At 32.9% G+C, this 19,487-nt stretch overlaps 1 protein-coding gene across 1 annotated transcript; it reads right to left on the bottom strand.

The window, feature by feature from the left end:
* Positions 1–4,194: 4,194 nt before the first annotated feature.
* Positions 4,195–15,683, bottom strand: LOC149418145 (putative carbonic anhydrase 3). The gene is made up of 8 exons (XM_089639353.1): positions 15,530–15,683; positions 15,108–15,161; positions 10,891–11,043; positions 8,791–8,911; positions 7,055–7,172; positions 6,619–6,716; positions 6,404–6,527; positions 4,195–4,557 (listed from the first exon to the last, which is right to left on the bottom strand). The coding sequence occupies exons 1-8, from the start codon at positions 15,585–15,587 to the stop codon at positions 4,363–4,365; spliced, it is 921 nt and encodes a 306-aa protein (XP_089495479.1). The 5' UTR covers positions 15,588–15,683; the 3' UTR covers positions 4,195–4,362.
* Positions 15,684–19,487: the final 3,804 nt, after the last annotated feature.

The raw sequence follows: 19,487 nt of genomic DNA on the forward strand, positions 1-19,487 counted from the left end.
CTAGTGAGTTGGGGTTACACTAGAAGATAACATGGTACGATTGAAAAAATATATTCATCTGCCGCCATAGCCGCAAGCGGGGAAAATCACAAAATATTCAACTCTCCATGGTGCAAATGTCCCGCCTTGACGGGAAGAAGGATCAGAAATCTGAGAAGACACGCTGTGGAACCAGAAAACTCAGCCAAACACCTTGCAATGTTGAATGAAATGAGGTAAGTTTAAACAAATAAAACATAGGCTGATTGCTTGCAGAAGCACGCAGACTATCCAAATAATGTGAATACTGGTCACCAAACACTGCTAAAGCCATTTCAAGCAATGTTTCGATTCTGAATGGTGGTCTTTCACTATTCTATAACTCCCCGTAACCACTCGGGCGATGGGTATATTTACCGTATAATTTCATTAATATCATTCCTTAAGGCGATGCCAAAGATATTAGAAGAACGAGATGTGCTATGCGCAGTTCGTACTGAGTGGAATTGTTTTGCCGAGTGTCGCCGGTTTTGTTCACCAATACTACTGCACACCTTCGCTTGCGCTAAGGTATCCGCACTAATACATAGAACAGATTTCTGTGCGTACACGTCCCGATACCATTCAAAGTACCCTAATTAGGTAGTACTCCGGCTACGGTCCGGCGGCCAACATAGCATATCTCGTTCTTCTAATATCTTTGGGCGATGCCATACGTAGTAATGCAAAATCGTGTGTTTTTGGTTTGAAAATTTTGTCGCCTAGAAATGTTTGAGATGCTTTAATTAAATACTGCGAGTAGAATACATCTTGACCTTTGAAATAGTCGAGTAATTTGTATATAAGGCTTTTTATAAGCCCAGAAAAAAATAATGTATAGGCCTATGAAAACTGCTTTAAAGTTAAAAATCTCCTTCTTACGAACCCATTTTCGGTTACGATTTTATTGTATAATGTGGCAAATTAAGTTATTTATAAATGATTGGCAAAAAATTATATATTTATGCCTGAAAATCCACAAAATAAAATAAAAGGCACTTTTTGGCCATGTTTTTTTCTTGCATAAATCAAAACAGGCGGATGGTGTAAAGCGGGAATTTAAACCTTATCGCCATCTACATAAGGGTTGTTATTGTTAGCGGCTCAATTTAAAATATTACACAACGCAGTACATCGCCTTAAAATATTAATATGGAAATATATGAACACTGCTTACTGGTAAAGTCAGAGAATCCACCAAGATTTCCCTATTTATCCTATATTTTTAGGTTCTATAAATTTGGAACATTATGGCAAGCGATCGCTCAAAATGTTTTTTCAAACTTGACATAAAATGTCAAAAATCGGAGTGGATATGTCTGTATTACACTTAAGACCGGCTATGAATGCATCCATAAATAAACCACCCACAATGTACCCATCTGTGTCTTGGGACACACTTCGCTCACCTCGCATTCCAAAATTATATACCTACATTCATACAAATAATCAGAGTATGCTTTTCAAAAGGAAAACTCAGTTTCGTATTTACTGTGACTTTCATCAGACTAAATGTTTGGCAATTAGATTTTATCACTATCATTTTATGGTTTCATGAGCAAAATTAAGTCAATTAGTAAGATTCTAATTAAGCAATACAAAAAAAGAGCTCATTGGACTTTTGATAACTGCAATAATTCTGATTTCGTAATGCTATAAATTTTTATCAGATTCGTAAAACAAAATTTCAAAGAATTTATTTGAAAGATTTCCACATAAGCTTAATAATTATTGCTAAGAATTTATGATTTTTTTTAAATTAATGGTAAGCACTTTATTTGACTTGTGGCAAGTGAGTGCTTACAATGACACATTTGACTTTGAGTCAGGAAGTCACAGGTTCAATCACCGTCACAGCACAACATATTATTATATTACACGGTGTTTTTCGATGCGTATGTATGCATCGTATCAGTCTGTGTGTAATGTTGTTTGCTAAGTTTGTAGAACTTTATACCTTGACATAGATGGAGAAATAAAATGTTTATTGAGTGAATATATTTCTAAAAATCGCAAAAATAAATGTTACTTGTATTTCTCCCTGCTGTGAAATGAGAATTTTCAGTCTCACATAGGAATGAGTTGTTCCGGCCGGAACGAGTCTAATAAATGTGAGTTCGCCAAATATAATGGAACGATTCCGGATTTTCTGTCTGATTCTGAAATCACATTCAACCATTGAGGGGCCGTTCAAGTATTACGTAAGCAGATTTATTACAATTATTTACCCTCTCTTCCCCCTTGTCATCAAAAGTAAGACCCCTTACACCCCCCCCCCCCTCCCATGCTTACGTAAAAATTGGTACCTATATGCATTTTTCTGTTAATGTATTCTGTTTTTTAAGCGAGTACCTAAACGTATTAATTATTTGTGGGAATCCCCGAATATGTATTCGGTTTTCAAACATAGACAATGTGTGGGTTGCCAATGTGTAAAAAAAAATAACTACTGCTGAGCAGTGCTGATGTAATCACTATCTCGACCCCCCCACCCCCCCATGTCATCAAAAATAAGCAAAGCAAAGACCCCCCTATAGTGCTTACATAATACTTGAACGGCCCCTGACCAATAATGGCAACAATATCTGGATGAACCAAACATTTTGGTTCATTATTATTTTTAACTTCCGCATTATTTACATATTATAATGGACAGCATTTATTTTTATGTCGAGAATAAATCACTGTTCGAGTGTTTGATGATTTATAATCATTACTTGATACCACACCAATCGATGAATTAGTTCAGATTTCCTATAGTGTCATAGGTGAGTAAATCTTAGTTGATTAAACTTTTTAACTCCTATGACACTTATCGTTTCCGAACCCCGAGGCGTTCCACCGAGTCTAGGCGAGTCCGGCGAAACGCACACAATAAAACGAGTCTGAGGAATCGAGTCTATTTGGCTGAACTCGGAATCGGACTCAAGTTCATAAAATAGATTGAAAATCACATATCTAGTCTTAACGCTTGGTTTAGTGATATATTCTTCTTCTCCTTTGGTTCTCTCGCCTATCTGTGGTTGGCTATTATCACATTTTATTTGAGATAATATTGTCAAAAGATCTAATAACTAACTAACTTACCATCACGCTGTTTCTCCGCATGGGTGGGCAGAAAAAATCTGCATTCACTCTTAACATGGCGGACTCAAGTATTAGATTTACTTGACCATGTCATTTCTTTCTCGGGCGTGCCCGACTTTTCTACCATTCACCTATGCTTCATAGTTTCCACTTACACTCCCTTCTTCTATCATCAACTCCAGATCCCTGAACGATCTAAGAGTCCCTTTTTTCATCTTTGTTACTTCTATATAAATACCGCACAAGAGTCCCAACTACTCCCAACCGTCCGGAGCCAGTGAGACTATGGCATCCCCAATCAGGTTAAATGTTGTAAAAGGTAGTGGGGAGAGAAAGGAGATGAAATAAAATTTACTTCAGCATGCCAGGATTTGAATCTGTGACCTCTGGCTTGCTAGTCGAGAGTCTTACCTCTCGACCACAGAGGCTGTATTAATCTTATTCTATATTCTATCTGAATCTCCACATTTTTAACATGGTTTTACCACACATACGCCTTAGGGATCTCATTACTACGGCATTTTTGTTTTGCCTAGAAAGATATCATCATCCTTGAGACTTAATTGAATTGAAATGTGTTGATATCTGCCATTGGAGTCAGTAAGGAAGTCTGCCACTTAGACTAATATGTAATTGTATATTTGGGAACATAGATACGGTGGCATTGTAGCGTATGTAAAATTGTTTGCACAGGGGATCCTTGTTGACGACACCAATTGGATAATTTGCCACCAGTAATCATTCCCAATAAAAGACTTCATCTGATTTGCCAAACGTCATGCCATATTCAATTGGCAGACATGATTTAATGCTAGCCACGCTAGTCAGCTGGTAAATAATAAATTCGATTTTTTTAAAAAACGAATTCAAAAAGGTTTTAAAAAATATATTAATACCTACTTAGGGTACCTTCCTGAAAATTTTTATGGTAAAATAGGTACTATTCTTTCATAATGAAAGTTTTTTTGTAACCTTAAAATGTTCACTAGCGACGACACTAGTCCGTACCAAATCTGCCTCAGTGAACTTGAGGTTTCTGAATTATTACTAATTTGAGAAAAAAATTAAACACATACAAAGGAAAAATAATTGTAATAATAATGTAACGTTGTAACACAATAGTAAATAAAAGCTTGCATTATACTATACATAACATTATTATATAAAAAATTAAAGCCATTGCTTTAGCGCATTAAACCTGATTATACTTCCAGAGTACAAAATCATAATTTATCACATAACATTTTTTTATCGTTTTCATTTTGAAAACATAAAGAATATCACAAGAATGAATGCATAAATCCATTTAGCGGATTGAGTACCGGGGCTCAATGCGTCACTGTTGTACGAGGTTGTGTACAAATTAACAACGCGATCGTTCAAGGGCATTATATGGCGATAGTTAAGCGTATGCTTTCCACCAAATCCTTCACTTTCCCTGATTGTGTCATACTGGAATCAAAAAACAAATAATATTTATTTATTTACACCCATGACTTTTCCATAATGTCGCCCTAGCACTTATTTTTCCAAACGACCAATTAGTAAATTCTTACAGGAGAGGAGGTTTTGCTACTTTATTTCAATGAAAAATTATACTAGGTGTTTAAGATGAAGCTAATTTTTTTGTATTTATCACTGTTGGTATCTTATTTTTAATGTGCTAATTTATGTTTTATATTAATAATGTCGTTTGGACAATTAAGCACTGTGGCGACGATAAAAACAAGTCTTAATAAATTACATTATTGCATTGTACGTGTTGCAAAATAATAGAACAGTGAATAAACAGAACATGATAAAACTGGTAGTTCTGTGAACAGTAGACCTCACGTCCAAAAAAAGTATGTTTCTAATTTTTTCTTATTTAATAAATTAAATTTTTTTAATAAATCAAAACCAAAATTTCCTCTGAAAATTTGTAAGTAGGTACTTAAATACCAACTACTTATAAACTATATTTTTTTGTGACCATTTTTATTACAAATAAGGAATCATATAATTGGACTAAAAGAAACTCACTATTTCTATGATAATTCTTTTTTCAAACTTTCTTCGGGTACCGTAATATTGAAAAAAAATGCGAAAAAGAAAGTCCAAATAAATGCGACAACGAATACAACTGAAAAAAGAATCTTTACTAAACTATTAAAACAGCAACTATCTTGAAACGGAAAGGTAAACTACAAAAAAAATTTCAGCCATACGAAATGCAAAACAGTTGAATTGTTGAATCTAACCTAACCTATTATTCACTAAGCTTAGTCAATAATAGGTTAGGTTAGATTAGATCAGGTTAGGTTAATTTTTTAAGTTCTTTTTCTTCATTGTTCTGTTTTGTTATGAAACCGTAGCAATCATTAACCCATTGGCCTCCGAATTGTTTAGCTAAAAAATTGTCCTTCACATCTGAATTAATTTTGTACCAAAATTTTAAATCTGCAGTGGTGTACTAAATCTTACATAACTTTTAAACTAAACATGCAAACGAAACAATTTTTTTAAATTTACTGTTGCATTGAATTAAGGTATGCAAAAAATATATTCAGTTTTTAAAAAAATAATAGTAATATGATTAAACGAGGATATAAAAATATTTTTTTTACCACACGCCATTTTGAAAAAATTCAATGACGCTGAAATATAACAAAATTTCAATCGTAAATATCAGGAAAAAAACTGTACCAACGGAGTCCTGCCAATTAATATGAAATGAATGCTTAATTATCTACAGAGCGATTGGCATTTAAAATTTTAAACACAGATGTCAATAATGTATCCCTTTTACGTTTTTAAGCCGACAGACATCAGACCCTCAGTCGTTTGATTTTAAGACACATCGCCGTACTACCAATGGGTTAAAGAGATAAACCAGCCGAAGTATGTTGTGGGCATGTCTGACGTGCCTAAAATAAGGGAAATTTCTCTGTTTTGACATAGAACCATTGCAATCACTAAAAAGGTAAACCAGTAGAAGTATGTTTGATGCGCCCGAAGTAAGGGAAATTTCTCTGACTGCAGGTGAAAAATGTTCAAACATTTTCAAGAATCGAAATATATCATCAATTTCATTGGCAGGATTGACAGGAAAACAATAAAATATTAATAAAACCCTAGTTTAAATTAATCTCATCTGAAATATATTCAAAATAGAATGTCACAAATCTCATTGCATTTGTATTCATGTGTAGTTAAATTCATAACTTTCAAATCTAATCTTAAAGATTTGGTTCTCTTTATCATGACAATTTTGATAACAATAATTCATCCATTTACAAAATACTGGTTTTAAAAATACCTGATCCAGAGACATTTTAACCATGTTAGGAAATATCGTCCAGTGAACAATCTCGTAGCATGGAGGAGTCGTTAGCGACCCTTCGTAACGGTAAAATTCACCCAAATACCTTGGCAAAAGAACCCTGAAAAGATTTTAAAAATTTAATACTTTAATGCATCAAAGAGAAAAAGTCAAGTTACATCCTGGGAGTTTGTATGGGATAATAAAGTTACCTTGGAATGAATTCGATTTTTGTTGTAGAACCCACCGTAGATGTTTCTTTAATGGCATCAATCACATCTGATATTTCCTTATTGTCATCAATGTCTAACTGCAATAAAATGTTTTTATTTGTGGTTTTTAATTTTATTTAAATAAAAAACCGTTTTATACTGTGTACAGGGTAAACAAAAAATTAATATATTAATTTATTACTTACATAAAACTGACACATGGGCACAAGTAAAATATTATACATTATTGCTGAAAATGAGGAAAATTATTGGCCATGCATAGTGTTCATTACAGCCGGCAGACCGTTGGCTACCTACTACTGATGACTCCGCATCATGGCACAGTGAGCGAAAAGCTTTAATCTCTCGCTTACTACCGCAATACTCGCACGTTATCAATGCACACAGACAAACGAATATATTATCGATTTTTTACCTTGTAAAAAACTGCAATAACTTGAATATCATCATCTTTACTGACATTCGACCTCTTCATTCGGTGGTGGTCCTCATCTTTAACGAGGGAGTGCACAAAATGAGCTTCTAATGGAATCCTAAAAAACAACAAGGATTTATAAAATACTAGCGTATGATATATCCATCTTATAATATAACCCATACATTCTGATGACAGTATGCTACACTAGTGCCTCCTAGTGGCGAGATGGTTTTCTATCATGAATTTCAATTGATTTTATGTGAATAAATATATTTGATAAATAACTGCTTTCTTGCTGGACAAAGACCAGGATTTAGAGTTCCAGGGAAAAATTAGTAAAAATAAAAACAAAAATGGCCTCTAGCGGAAGTCCAGCCTTACTCACACATAAAATATATTAAAGCAGTTATTATAAGCAGATTTTTACTAACAATTATAAGCCTACCACCACCACCAAATACTGTATAAATTCAATTATTTGCCGCCATTGTCTGGAAGGAATGCAAAGTGCTACACTAGCGCCTCTAGTGGCCAACCAACCCAAGTATATACTGACAACCAACACAAGTAAATACTGACAATATTTTGCCAGAGTTGGAAGTATTATTAATATTATATATTTGGTTATAAATATCGCAGCCAGAGTTGTTGCGAACACAGTACTCAAACATGATGAATTTCTTGCATACAGTATGTTTCGAACTTCGTATTTGACTTCACTTAAAATTTTTTTAAATTAAATTGAAAAAAGTTCATTTTTAACATAATTACAGCGTAAAACATCTCGAACAACAGTGAAAACTCTATCATAACACTTTATTTATTAGTGCTATATTATGATATTATTGATACTTTTTAGATTTTCAAAAAGTTGATCATTTTGTTGATGTTTTTAATTTTTTTGTGTGAATACCACACATGAATTCCAACTATGCAAAGCCAGTGGGACTTTGGCGATCCCATTTGGAGCATTTTGTGAGGCTGAAGGTAGTGGGGATGGGATATGGGGGAAGACGAAGGTAGGGAAGTACCTGGTTCTTCAGATCTGATTACCAAACGCGGCTATAACCATTTCAAAACGGTTTTGATTCTGAATGGTGGTCTTTCACCGGGGCAATAACTCTGGAATATGCCGCAAATATACCATGTATAAGTGGAAAAAACAAATAACACATATATTAAATTTGTTTTATCATCTCGAACTCACATCCTCTGGATTCACAGGCTAGGCAACGTAGGTCGTTTGTTATATCATTTATGAGAATAAAACAGTACTGGACTTAAGACATTAAGAATATCAAGAGGCTTGGATAATGAGATCGTCTCCTATAAAAAATTTCATGTTATTCACAAATGTATTGTGTTATTTATATCATGTTGAAGACTGTTTGAATTTTTTGAAAATACTGAATAGTACTGTAGATATAAGCCGTCAAAATTTTGATAATCTCACTGGCTGACCGATAACCGTGTGACGTCACGTTACATTAAATAGCAGTATAATTCGAATTGTGAATTGTACCGAATTTTATTTTGTGACTTCACGAATTTACCAAAGTTCCCTTTAAAATCTCATAGCTACGTCTTTTTAGGAGATATTGAAAACTAATTTTACTATCGATATTAACAACTCTTTATAAAACACATTTTCAGCAAAATGAAATAAAAATTAGGAGACAATCTCATCGGTCCTCTATTGTGAATGAATTGAAAAGGTTAGTCTTATTTCATACCTATTTCCATTCAACTTGTGCTCTGATTTCCAATGGAAATGTATCTGTTTTAGAGAGTATTTTCCATTAAATCCTCCGCCAGTAACATAAAGATCATCATCTTCATCTACAGCTATATAAACTAGAAAACAATACACCAATTAAAATACAATATGTTAAAATTAATGGTTTAAACAAATTCTACGAAGTAAAACTATGGCCTTAATTTTGTTTTTACACAGGGGACATGTTCCACAGAATACCGAGTAAAAAAAGTGTTTAAAAATATTACATAAACTATACGAAAATGGGAGATAGGTTTCATTACATGAATATCACTCCAAGATGCCAAAAGAAAAATATTAGTATTCATTCTTACTAGAGATGGTGATACTTGGAATACGTTGTCACTGTGTTACCTTTGGAAATTATGAGAAATAATTTTACAATCCTTGGAAATCGGAGTGAGTGGGTAGGGGGTGACTATTTAAATTTTGAAAATTTTTAAATATTTTGTCACTTTTTACAATATTTTCTAGGACGGGTTGTTTGGGAGAATTTGAACAATTCATCAAATTTCAACGTTCATTTCCAGTTCCGCGAAAGATTTTTTCAAGTTCTGTTTTTATTTCAGTTCTGTCTAGCCAATAACCTATAATGATATATTAACAGAACTTGCATAGGACTTTCACAGACCCCGAAAATGAACGTTGAAATTTGATGAATTGTTCAAATTCTCCGAAACAACCCGTCCTAAATTTTTAATTCTATTTGATAAATTTTTCAAAAGGAACCAGTTCCATAAATAACCGGTTCCTCAAGGATGAAAGGAATATCGACCATCTCTAATTTCAACACTATTATTGGAAAGAGAATGCACAGGGGTGGAAAAATCTAGGATTCTATGAATGGTTATTACCGTTACGCTTTGTTGACTGTGTTATTCCGACATTGTAGAAAAGAGATCTCTGAGGCGTATGTATGGCAAAACCATGTATCACCGTGTGAGAAATGTGGAGAACCGCGAAAGAATGCAAGGCAAAAAGCTTACGAGTAAGATTAAGAAAGGAATGGTTTGGGCATGTAGAGCAAATGAACGAAGAAAGGAGTGTAATGACCAGAGATGTGCAAAATGGGTACCCAAAACCATTTGAAATGCAAAATGGAAATGTGTCAAAACTTTTCCATTTGAAAATGCAAAATGGTTTTTAGAAAAGCATTTCAAATGCAAAATAACCATTTTCAAAATGCATTGAAAATGCAAAATGGTTTCTCAGGTCAAACAATTAAAATAATTATAGATTTTTTAAACAATTTTGTCATTTAATAATGGGCATCAAAGTAGAACAAACATATTACATGATGGTAAATCCAAAAACATCACGACTACAGATTATGAAACTACAAAAAATTTGCACGGGACTAATGTTGCCAACGTAAAAACATAGAAACTGCTATCTAACATTTATTACAGCGTCATGGCCCCATGTTCAGTATTTGAATCAGTATTTTTTGTAATGGTATCACTCAATTGCCAGGGCTCCTACCAGGGAGCAGAGGTTGAGGACCGACTGATATTTGGGGCTTATGAAAAAAAGATGAGTGGAGATAGTAGGAAGAATGTTGCAAAAAAGCATTTAAAATGGAAAATGCATTGAGAAAAGCATTTAAAATGCAAAATGGTTTTTAGAAAAGCATTCAAAATGCAAAATGGACAATACCCATTTTGCATTTTTGCATTTCCATTTGAAATGGATTTATTTGAAATAAAGCACATCTCTGGTAATGACAATATATGACGCAAATGTGCATGGTAGAAAAAATCGGGGGCACACGAGTAAGATAATATGACACGATCAAGTGAACCAAATACTTAAGTTGGGCCATGTCAAGAGTCTAATGATGAGAGTATGTGATTGTGAATGAGGCAAGGAGTGTGTCCTCTCTGCCTACCCCTGCGGAAAATGGCGTGATGGTTAGTTTGTTAGTAAAAAGTGTGTAAAAAGGGACAATGTTAAAAGAGACGGTGTAAACACAGAAATTACTTTTACTATTAAATAAAACTTTGTTTTTTCCCATGAGGTGGTAATAGTAAAAAAAATTAAAAATAGTAATAATTACCTGTGTGACCATTATTGGAGACTTCACATGAAATAGTTTTATCATAATTCACCAACTTTAATTTCCAGAGAGGATCATAAATTTTTCGTACAGTTGAATCATCTATTTCTATTGGTGACTGCCTATTTCCTTTGCAAGTGATCGGCCAATTATCTGAAATAGTATTCAACATGGGTGCATATATTTGCAGTGCAAGTCTTGATAGTAAATACAGTTTGTTGATTTTTTTAAATCTTTGAAAATTTCATTCTTCAAAAATTCTAACTTTGGACTCCATTTATACCACAAAAGCGAATCCAAATGTATATAGATTCACCAGTTTTCCGCTTGTACTACTAGTTTTCAAACACTGTGTATATTTAAAATAAATGGTCAACTTTATTAAGTGCGCTAACTTCGGGAGACGATCCTACATGACAATAGAAGTAAAAAAGATAAATAATTTTTTCGAAATTCCAACGTTTTAAGGTTGTTTTCAGGTTAAAAAGTTGAATTTTTTGTATGAGAAAATAAATATTCTTCTATGAAAAAATATTTAGGTATGTGAAAAAAAATGTTAACCATTCCTGGGTTATGAATAACCTGACAATATTTAAAAATCTACCACCACAGTAAGCCGAAAATGTTGCTTGTGTCGTGATGGAGGACTTAGCCAGTCGAGGAATGTATATCCCGGAGCCAGTGAGACAATAGCATCCTCAATTAGGAGATGTTATGAGGCTGAAAGGTATGGGAAGAGACAGGAGACGTGGAAGAGGAATGTGGAGAAGTACCTGATTATTCAGATCTGGTGACCAAACATGTCTAAAGCCATTTCAATCAAGATTCCGATTCTGAATGATGGCCTTTACCCAAGGCGATACTAACAGTATCTACCACTCTGGAACGTGCCGCGAGTGTACTATACAGGGTGTATCGGCACGTACCTGACAAACTTTAACCAGCTATTCCTTAGCACATTTGGAGTAAAAAATGTTATGGGCACTTTGCTGTCCGGTAACATTTTTTTTTAATAAAAAATTTACTATTCATATTTTCACCACATGTCACCAATATTTTATCCTTTGTCAAAGTTTGAAAACCCATCTGGCAATATTTTGTTAGAGTTTCGTTGAATAATGTACATACGTACCTACGTTGGCGCGCTTTTACAATCACAACGAAATGGCACGGCACCATTCGTCTCATTTTTAACTATTATTATTTAGTGTGTACGAAAGAGCGAGGACACTTTTTGACACACTTGCTAATAACAGCTGTTGAACACGAGAAACAATGCAAATGACAGTGACGGAGTGTGGATTTTTTATTTATTTTTTGTTTTTAATGGAAAAAAATGTTACCGGACAGCAAAGCGCCCATAACATTTTTTACTCCAAATGTGCTGAGGAATAGCTGGTTAAAGTTTGTCGGGTACTTGCCGATACACCCTGTATATTATTTTTGAAGTGAAACTTCTTTAGGCGCGTAATGAATTTTCGGGGACGGAGTAAAACCGAGTCAGGATCGACACGAAAATGCGGGTACCCCCACCACCGCTCACCGTTCACTGTCCCTCTCTCACCATATGCGCTTGTTGAGGTGGGGGAGCCGCTCACGAACGTTCTCTCCCGACACGGGACAACAATCGATGCAGTTTTTGCACGATTCATTAAGGATTTAAGTGCTCATGTATATATCTCGCACTTTAGTTACCATAACCCAATTATCACGACATTAGGAAATGATATTCATGAAATTGACAATGAAAATGGCACATGATTGGTAAATTGTCATTGTAATTTCTTTGTAATTTTTAATTGTAATATTGTTATTTATGTAATATTGTATACTTATTGATTTAAATTTAAATTCCATTGACGCAAGACAATGCTACGCAAGACAGAAGTGAAACTTCTAGTATTCCTCTCTCTCTATTTTCAAATTTAATTTATTCCTCTCTCTCTATTTTCAAATTAACCGTATGAACCACAATCAATTACGTATTTCACTCGTATTACACTCACGACGCAGTATACTAACCAAGCAGCTGATGCTTGGCGTGGCGCAGTTCGCTGGTGTCTGAGAGAGAGGAAAGAAGAGAAGAGAGAGAACGTTCGTGAGCGGCTCCCCCACCTCAACAAGCGCATATGGTGAGAGAGGGACAGTGAACGGTGAGAGGTGGTGGGGGTACCCGCATTTTCGTGTCGATCCTGACTCGGTTTTACTCCGTCCCCGAAAATCCATTACGCGCCTAAAGAAGTTTCACTTCAATAAATTGAAAATTTTTGGAACTATACATTAATCGAACGTCATTCATCTATAAGAAAATATTAGAAAAAGCAAATCCATGCTTCGTCGTTGAATTATTTAACCTCTAATTTTCAAACTAACCTAAGAGAGAAAATAGAGATGATGAAATGAAAATAGAGAGAGAGGAATACTAGAAGTTTCACTTCTGTCTTGCGTAGGCTTGACACACCCACTTTTTTTTATGAATTAAAAGTGAAATAAAACAATTTAATTAAATAAAATGTACTTGTGCACACCGGGATCAAACCCACAACATTCGTAATCGAGGAATTTACCCCTCGACCATGGAGGCCTTCAATTATTATAATATTATAATTGAAATTTTTTTTTTTTTTTTTTTTAAATCTAAAAACTTACCTTATAATTGAGATGTTTACAAAACATTAAGTATGTTCATTGCAGTGAAAGTGCATTTATTTAAGATATTATTAAAATATCAAAGAATTAAAACATATAGATTAAATTAATTGATGATTATGAACCAATTTACAGATACAAATTACAAACAATTCTATTTTTCCAAACCAAAGGGTGTTAGTGACATATCGCTTGTTTGCTGCAATAATGACACATTTCAATGAAAGCAATTTTCCAAAAACGAATTTTGAATATTTTTAGTTATTGTAATAATGTTGTGAAGCAATATTGACACTTACTGCCATCTCGTGTCAACTTTTAGTAGTTCAGGTATGTCGTTCTACAAGTGAAAAGTAAAGTGGAAATTGTTAGTTTTGACCAAATACGTCATTATGTATATATAGATTTTTTTATGTTTGATTTATGTAGTTATTGTAGCAAACGAATGATAAAACAAGTACTTTTCAAAAGAGTGAATAATGAGTACTCTCTCTGTCTGTCTACTACGGTGCTGCAGGAATGAGACGGAGTGCATATAAGCACCCGCTAGGCTGTACCTAACTATCCAGTGGCAAGATGTGATTGTGGAAAAATATTTCTTTGTTTTATTTGAAAAAAAAAATCATTTGATGCCTACATTTTTTACTCCAAATATGCTCAGTAAATCGCTGGTTCAAATCCTTCAGGTATGTGCTAATACACCTGTATACATATAAAGAAGAGAGTCTGTGATGGGCAGCGGGCTTTGTTTTTTTACATAAATCCACAGTTTTATTCTAAGATTGATGAAATTTTGCACACTTGATCTTTAAAACAAATGAAAGGTGACTATCTACGTGGGATTTCGAATAACCACCGGCATCCCGTTTTTCCGCCCCTTAAAGCAGAATTTTGATACTTGATGAAATTTTGCACACTTGACGTCCAAAAGAGGAAAATTACTGTCTACATTTGATTTAAAAAACTTTGCATCAAGCCCGTGTAACGGGACTTCAGTTAGTTATTTATATAATTAGAAAAACAAATAATTGCTTAAATTGCTAAAATTCATAACGTTTTCTCTCTCTTGAAAATTAGCAATTCGTCACTTTTGGCTTGAAACAGTAATAATGAAATTTAAACATATTTTGTAGTTCAAATATGATAACACAATGTGGTAAGTCAACAAACAAATATAGCAGTGTCTATCAACTTCAATTATGATTGTTTATAAACTTAACACAACATTTTATGTATTAATTTGAATACACTTAAGTCTTTTATTGTGACTATTATCACAACAGCACTAATATTATAGTAATACTAATCACTAATCACCTAATGGGTTCGGTTACCCAAGTTTCAACAGGGCAGTTTAATAAATTAATAGTTGATACAATTATGCTGCCCTGTAAATCGTTTTATTTTATAACATGTTGAAAACACCAAGTAATTACAGTCTATGAAAATATTATGTGTATTAAATAGCTATTAAACATTGACATTAATATATTCATTGTACAGAAGCAAATTTAATTACACGGCCATTTTTGATTATTAACTTATCACTTATACTAACTAGATCTTACCATCGGCAGGATAAAACCAACGCAACCCGTGCTCTGGACTGTTTTCACTCTTCCCTAAAAGTTATTTGTTCAATATAATAATCACTGAAAGTATTCAAATAATTAGAAACGCAACACAAAAACATCAACTTTGTACACCAATCATGCGCCCTTTAAAATAAAACAATACAACTAATAACATTGCAAATGTAAAAAAACAGGAGAAAATTATTAGATGCAACTTCATTATAACAAAATTCAAAATAAATAGGTAATATCACACATTTGACGTAATTTATACATGATGTATTGTCAAATTGAAATAAATTATTGTAACAAAAAAAATTAATTTATATTATTTTTTTCATTAAAAATATTTTCACAATAAAAATTTTGAGATGTTTTTTTTTTAAATTTTTAATAATATTTAAAATTAATCTTACCGATTGTGAAGAGCATTATCAATAAGTACCCACACAAATAATCGCTAATGCAATTCATTGTCAGCGTGGAGAGCAAAATATATAAGTCTAATAGGAACACTTCACCGATATGTGTAAAACTTGTGTTGATCCGATTACAAACGAGACATGATTAATAGTCTTACAGGCTCACTGGGTTTGCCACCTTCCTATGGCATCCGCGCGATCACAGGAGCACTGCAACCAACTTATGCCTCCAATTAATAAATAAAAATATTCATTGAACTCTGGACAGTAACTCTAATAAATAGGGGTTTGTTTTGACTTACCAATCTTTATCTTATAAATAAGCATCAATGTACTCATCTAAATACTTACATATGATTGTAATTTAAACATTTGTTATTGATTCCAAAGGTTACTGGTTCAATTCGTATACGAGTTAATAATAATTTTAGTCTGGGTTTTATAAATATTGTTTAATGTTTGATTGTATTTTATAACAATAGAGTTATGGTTAGAACCTGCAAGGTTTATTGGTTTAACCACTACATTTTTATTCCAAAGGTTACAAGTTTGTTTCCCGTTTAATAAAATAAGTAGCTTCTTACATGAATAAATATTTAGATAGTATCTTAGATCAATTAAAGTCATAAATAAGATCTGTGTGGCTGAGTGATACAAAATTTTTTATTCAAATGTTAAAGGTTTATTTCCCGTTGAACAAAAATACCTACTAAATTTAATAATTGCTGCCCAAAAATTATTTGTTTTATTAAACATGATCTAATAGTTTTAGTTAAGAGTTTACTTTCTGGAGTCTTAGGATGGAACTTGAAAATGAACATTGAAATTTGATGAATTGTTCAAATTTAAAAGTTAATTTTCAAGTTCTGTGAACGTTCTTTTCAGGTTCTGTTATTATTTCAGTTCTGTTAAGTAACTGTCCTATAATGATATAATAACAGAACATGAATAGGACATTCACAGAACTCGCAAATAAACGTTGAAATTTGTTGAATTGTTCAGATTTTATGAAAGAAGTTTAATACGGTAATAATGTATTGCATGTATATTTTCTTTAATTATGTGACTTGAAATAAAGAATGAAAATGATTTAAGATTAAAAAAAAACTCATGTTTGAACCATTGTTCATTCTTTTAGCATTAATTATGTGTACTTTATTTACTTCAGAATTGTAAGTCAAAACACTGTTGTAATAAATATATTTTTCATAGGCACGATCTGTCAATAAAAATCTAAAACATAACATTTACTGTTTCTGCAATACCATAATAAATATAGTGTATTGTTATGGATTTTAAGATCAGCTACTGTAAAACTACTGTAGACACTAAACTAAATGTTTATTATTTATGTTTTGAAGTATTGTAAACACTCCTTCGAGGTGTTGTAATAAATTATTATATGTGTTTTTTTTCTATGTTTTAAGTCTGGGTGTTGTGTTCATCAATTGTTTTCAAACACTATAATTCATTTTTAATAAATAATTAAATTATGAGAACAATTTAAAAATGCATAAACACTCCTGTAAACAGTGGCCACATATAAAATATATATTTTTAAAAGAGTAATATCTTTTTACTTTTACACACCCTATGGTTTAAGATTAAGCAAAACGCATATTGTGTAAGAAAGCTATTGTAAGCACTTCCTAAGAATTGACTCAATATTGATTAATGATGAAACTAATCAAAAACTTATTACTACGAATTCTTTATTTTATTTCTCTTTTATGCTGACTCAAGATATATTGTATTATAAACTAGACAATGATGAAAGATACTTTCAGTACAACATTTGGAAAAACGCCTTTCAACATTGTAATCGTTACTTGAAGTATCTATAGTTATGTTTAGTGATCAGTTCCAAGTAACCAGGTTTTCCTCAACTTCCTTTTAGCGTTTACCTTTCTCTCCTCTCTGTATCATCAGCCTTGCCACATTGGTGGTGTTATAGTCCCACTGGTTCCGAAGAGAAGGAACTGATGGGTCATCACAACATATAATAAAAACACAATATCCCGGCTACTGATTTTTAGTGAAAACCTAACAAACTATCATGCCGTTTCCCCAAAAGGGTAAGCGGAGAGTTTGGATTATGCCACACAACTCTATCTTAGCACACACTATGTGCTTCATTCACATTCACACATTGTCTCATACATACTCTGTTATTCTGACACATGACCTGACCCTACTCAAGGATTTGATTAATTTGTTTGTGTTGCGTCTTCCTTGGGTATCCCCGACATATTCTACCATTTACTTTCACATGTATATACAATTCTTACACTTCTATCTTTTTTCATCCTCTTCACATCTGGAAACCATCCAATCATCCTTTTCTTGAATAAGTTTATTGAAAACCTAAATAATTTATTTGAATGCTATGGAAATGAGATCCCTGAGGGGTATATGTTATAAAACCATGTATGATTGTGTGAGAAATGTGGAGAAAGGTTAATATAAATGTAATGAGAAAGATTAAGAAAGGGACGCTTAGAGCGAATGAACAAAGAAAATAGTGTAAGGACAATATACAACGCGAATGAGAACGGTACAATAACTCTGGGACACCTGAGAAAGACATGGCACGATCAAATGAACCAAATACTCGAGTCGGGTCATATCAAGAGTCATAATAAAAGAAAAGTATGTATGAAACAGTATGAAAAAGTATGTATTGTTTGGCAGACTGTCAGTTAGTTAGAAAATAAATAATATTATAAATCCATCAGAACCGTTGCACTTCTCCTCATGAGCACACAATTTCTTTATCTGCACTCTCAAAAAGTTCACCCGATGAAAGCAACCAACTTTAAAAGCATTCCAGTGAAATCTATAATAATTACTTATGTTAAATTATTGATTATTTGTTTATCTATTTGAAGCCACACTGTAGCTGGAGCTCTCTTTCAAAAATTCTAGTGAAACTATAATTATTTATATTTAATTATTGATTATTTATTTATATATGTGAAGATTCATTGTGAGATAAAGGGAAATAGGATAGTGAACACACAAATAAATGTGTATGACTAGAGATTTACTAAGGATTCCAGTGTTTAATTAGTAGTGTTTATTTATTTTTCCATTTAAAACCTGATTCTGAGATAATAAGGAGATGAGTAAAGTAGAAGTTAAAATGTATAACTGAAGCTATTTATCCCTGTTAAACGTTTCCTATAATCATGGTCCATATCAAATTTGACCCACTTACTTACATTTTTAAATCAAGGATAATTGAGGACATTTGAATGAAATGATCTTTCATCCTGTTGCCAGTTGTTGATCTGGTGACAGAGCACTGTACATCTGCATTTAGGTACTTACCTACATAACCCTTCAAACCCCAGGGTATGTGACATAATATTTGATGGTTTATTAAATTTGTAAAAGTATTAATGATAATAAATAAATCTGAGTGTAATTTAACAGAGTTCTTAGAAAACAGGTACGCAAAACGAAAGCGCTGTAAGTGAAAAAAAGAAGATTTTTAACCTTCCTGCACTGGAGTGGGTAATACACAACCCCAAATGAGAGTTTTGTGCGATATCTAAGTAGTTTTTTTTAAATTCACATATTCTATAATTTAGGTAATCTTAGAAAAACTATTCGGTATAAAAATATTAAATAACATCTATCTAATTCCGATAATATTTTGAGTGAAAATGGAGGAAGACGAAAATCGTCCTCTTGACCCCGAGTCCATATTTAATATTAGAGATGTCTATGAATCTGATGCTAGTCATGTTTCTACAACACTCCCTTCCAGAAAACAAAGACCATCACTCTGTCTTGATGTATCACCCAAAATTAAATCTCTTTCTCAATCCAATGAAACCTCAAACTCTAAGGGAAGTCGTAAGGATATCATTATTATGGTATATGCTTTATTATATTCCAGAAACTAAAAATACTGAACTAACTTATTCTCTGTCCTCCTCGGCTCCAT

This window comes from Hesperophylax consimilis, chromosome 14 (genome assembly GCF_061612785.1).
Source record: "Hesperophylax consimilis isolate HC1 chromosome 14, BYU_Hcon_1.0, whole genome shotgun sequence".
Classification (NCBI taxonomy): domain Eukaryota; kingdom Metazoa; phylum Arthropoda; class Insecta; order Trichoptera; family Limnephilidae; genus Hesperophylax; species Hesperophylax consimilis.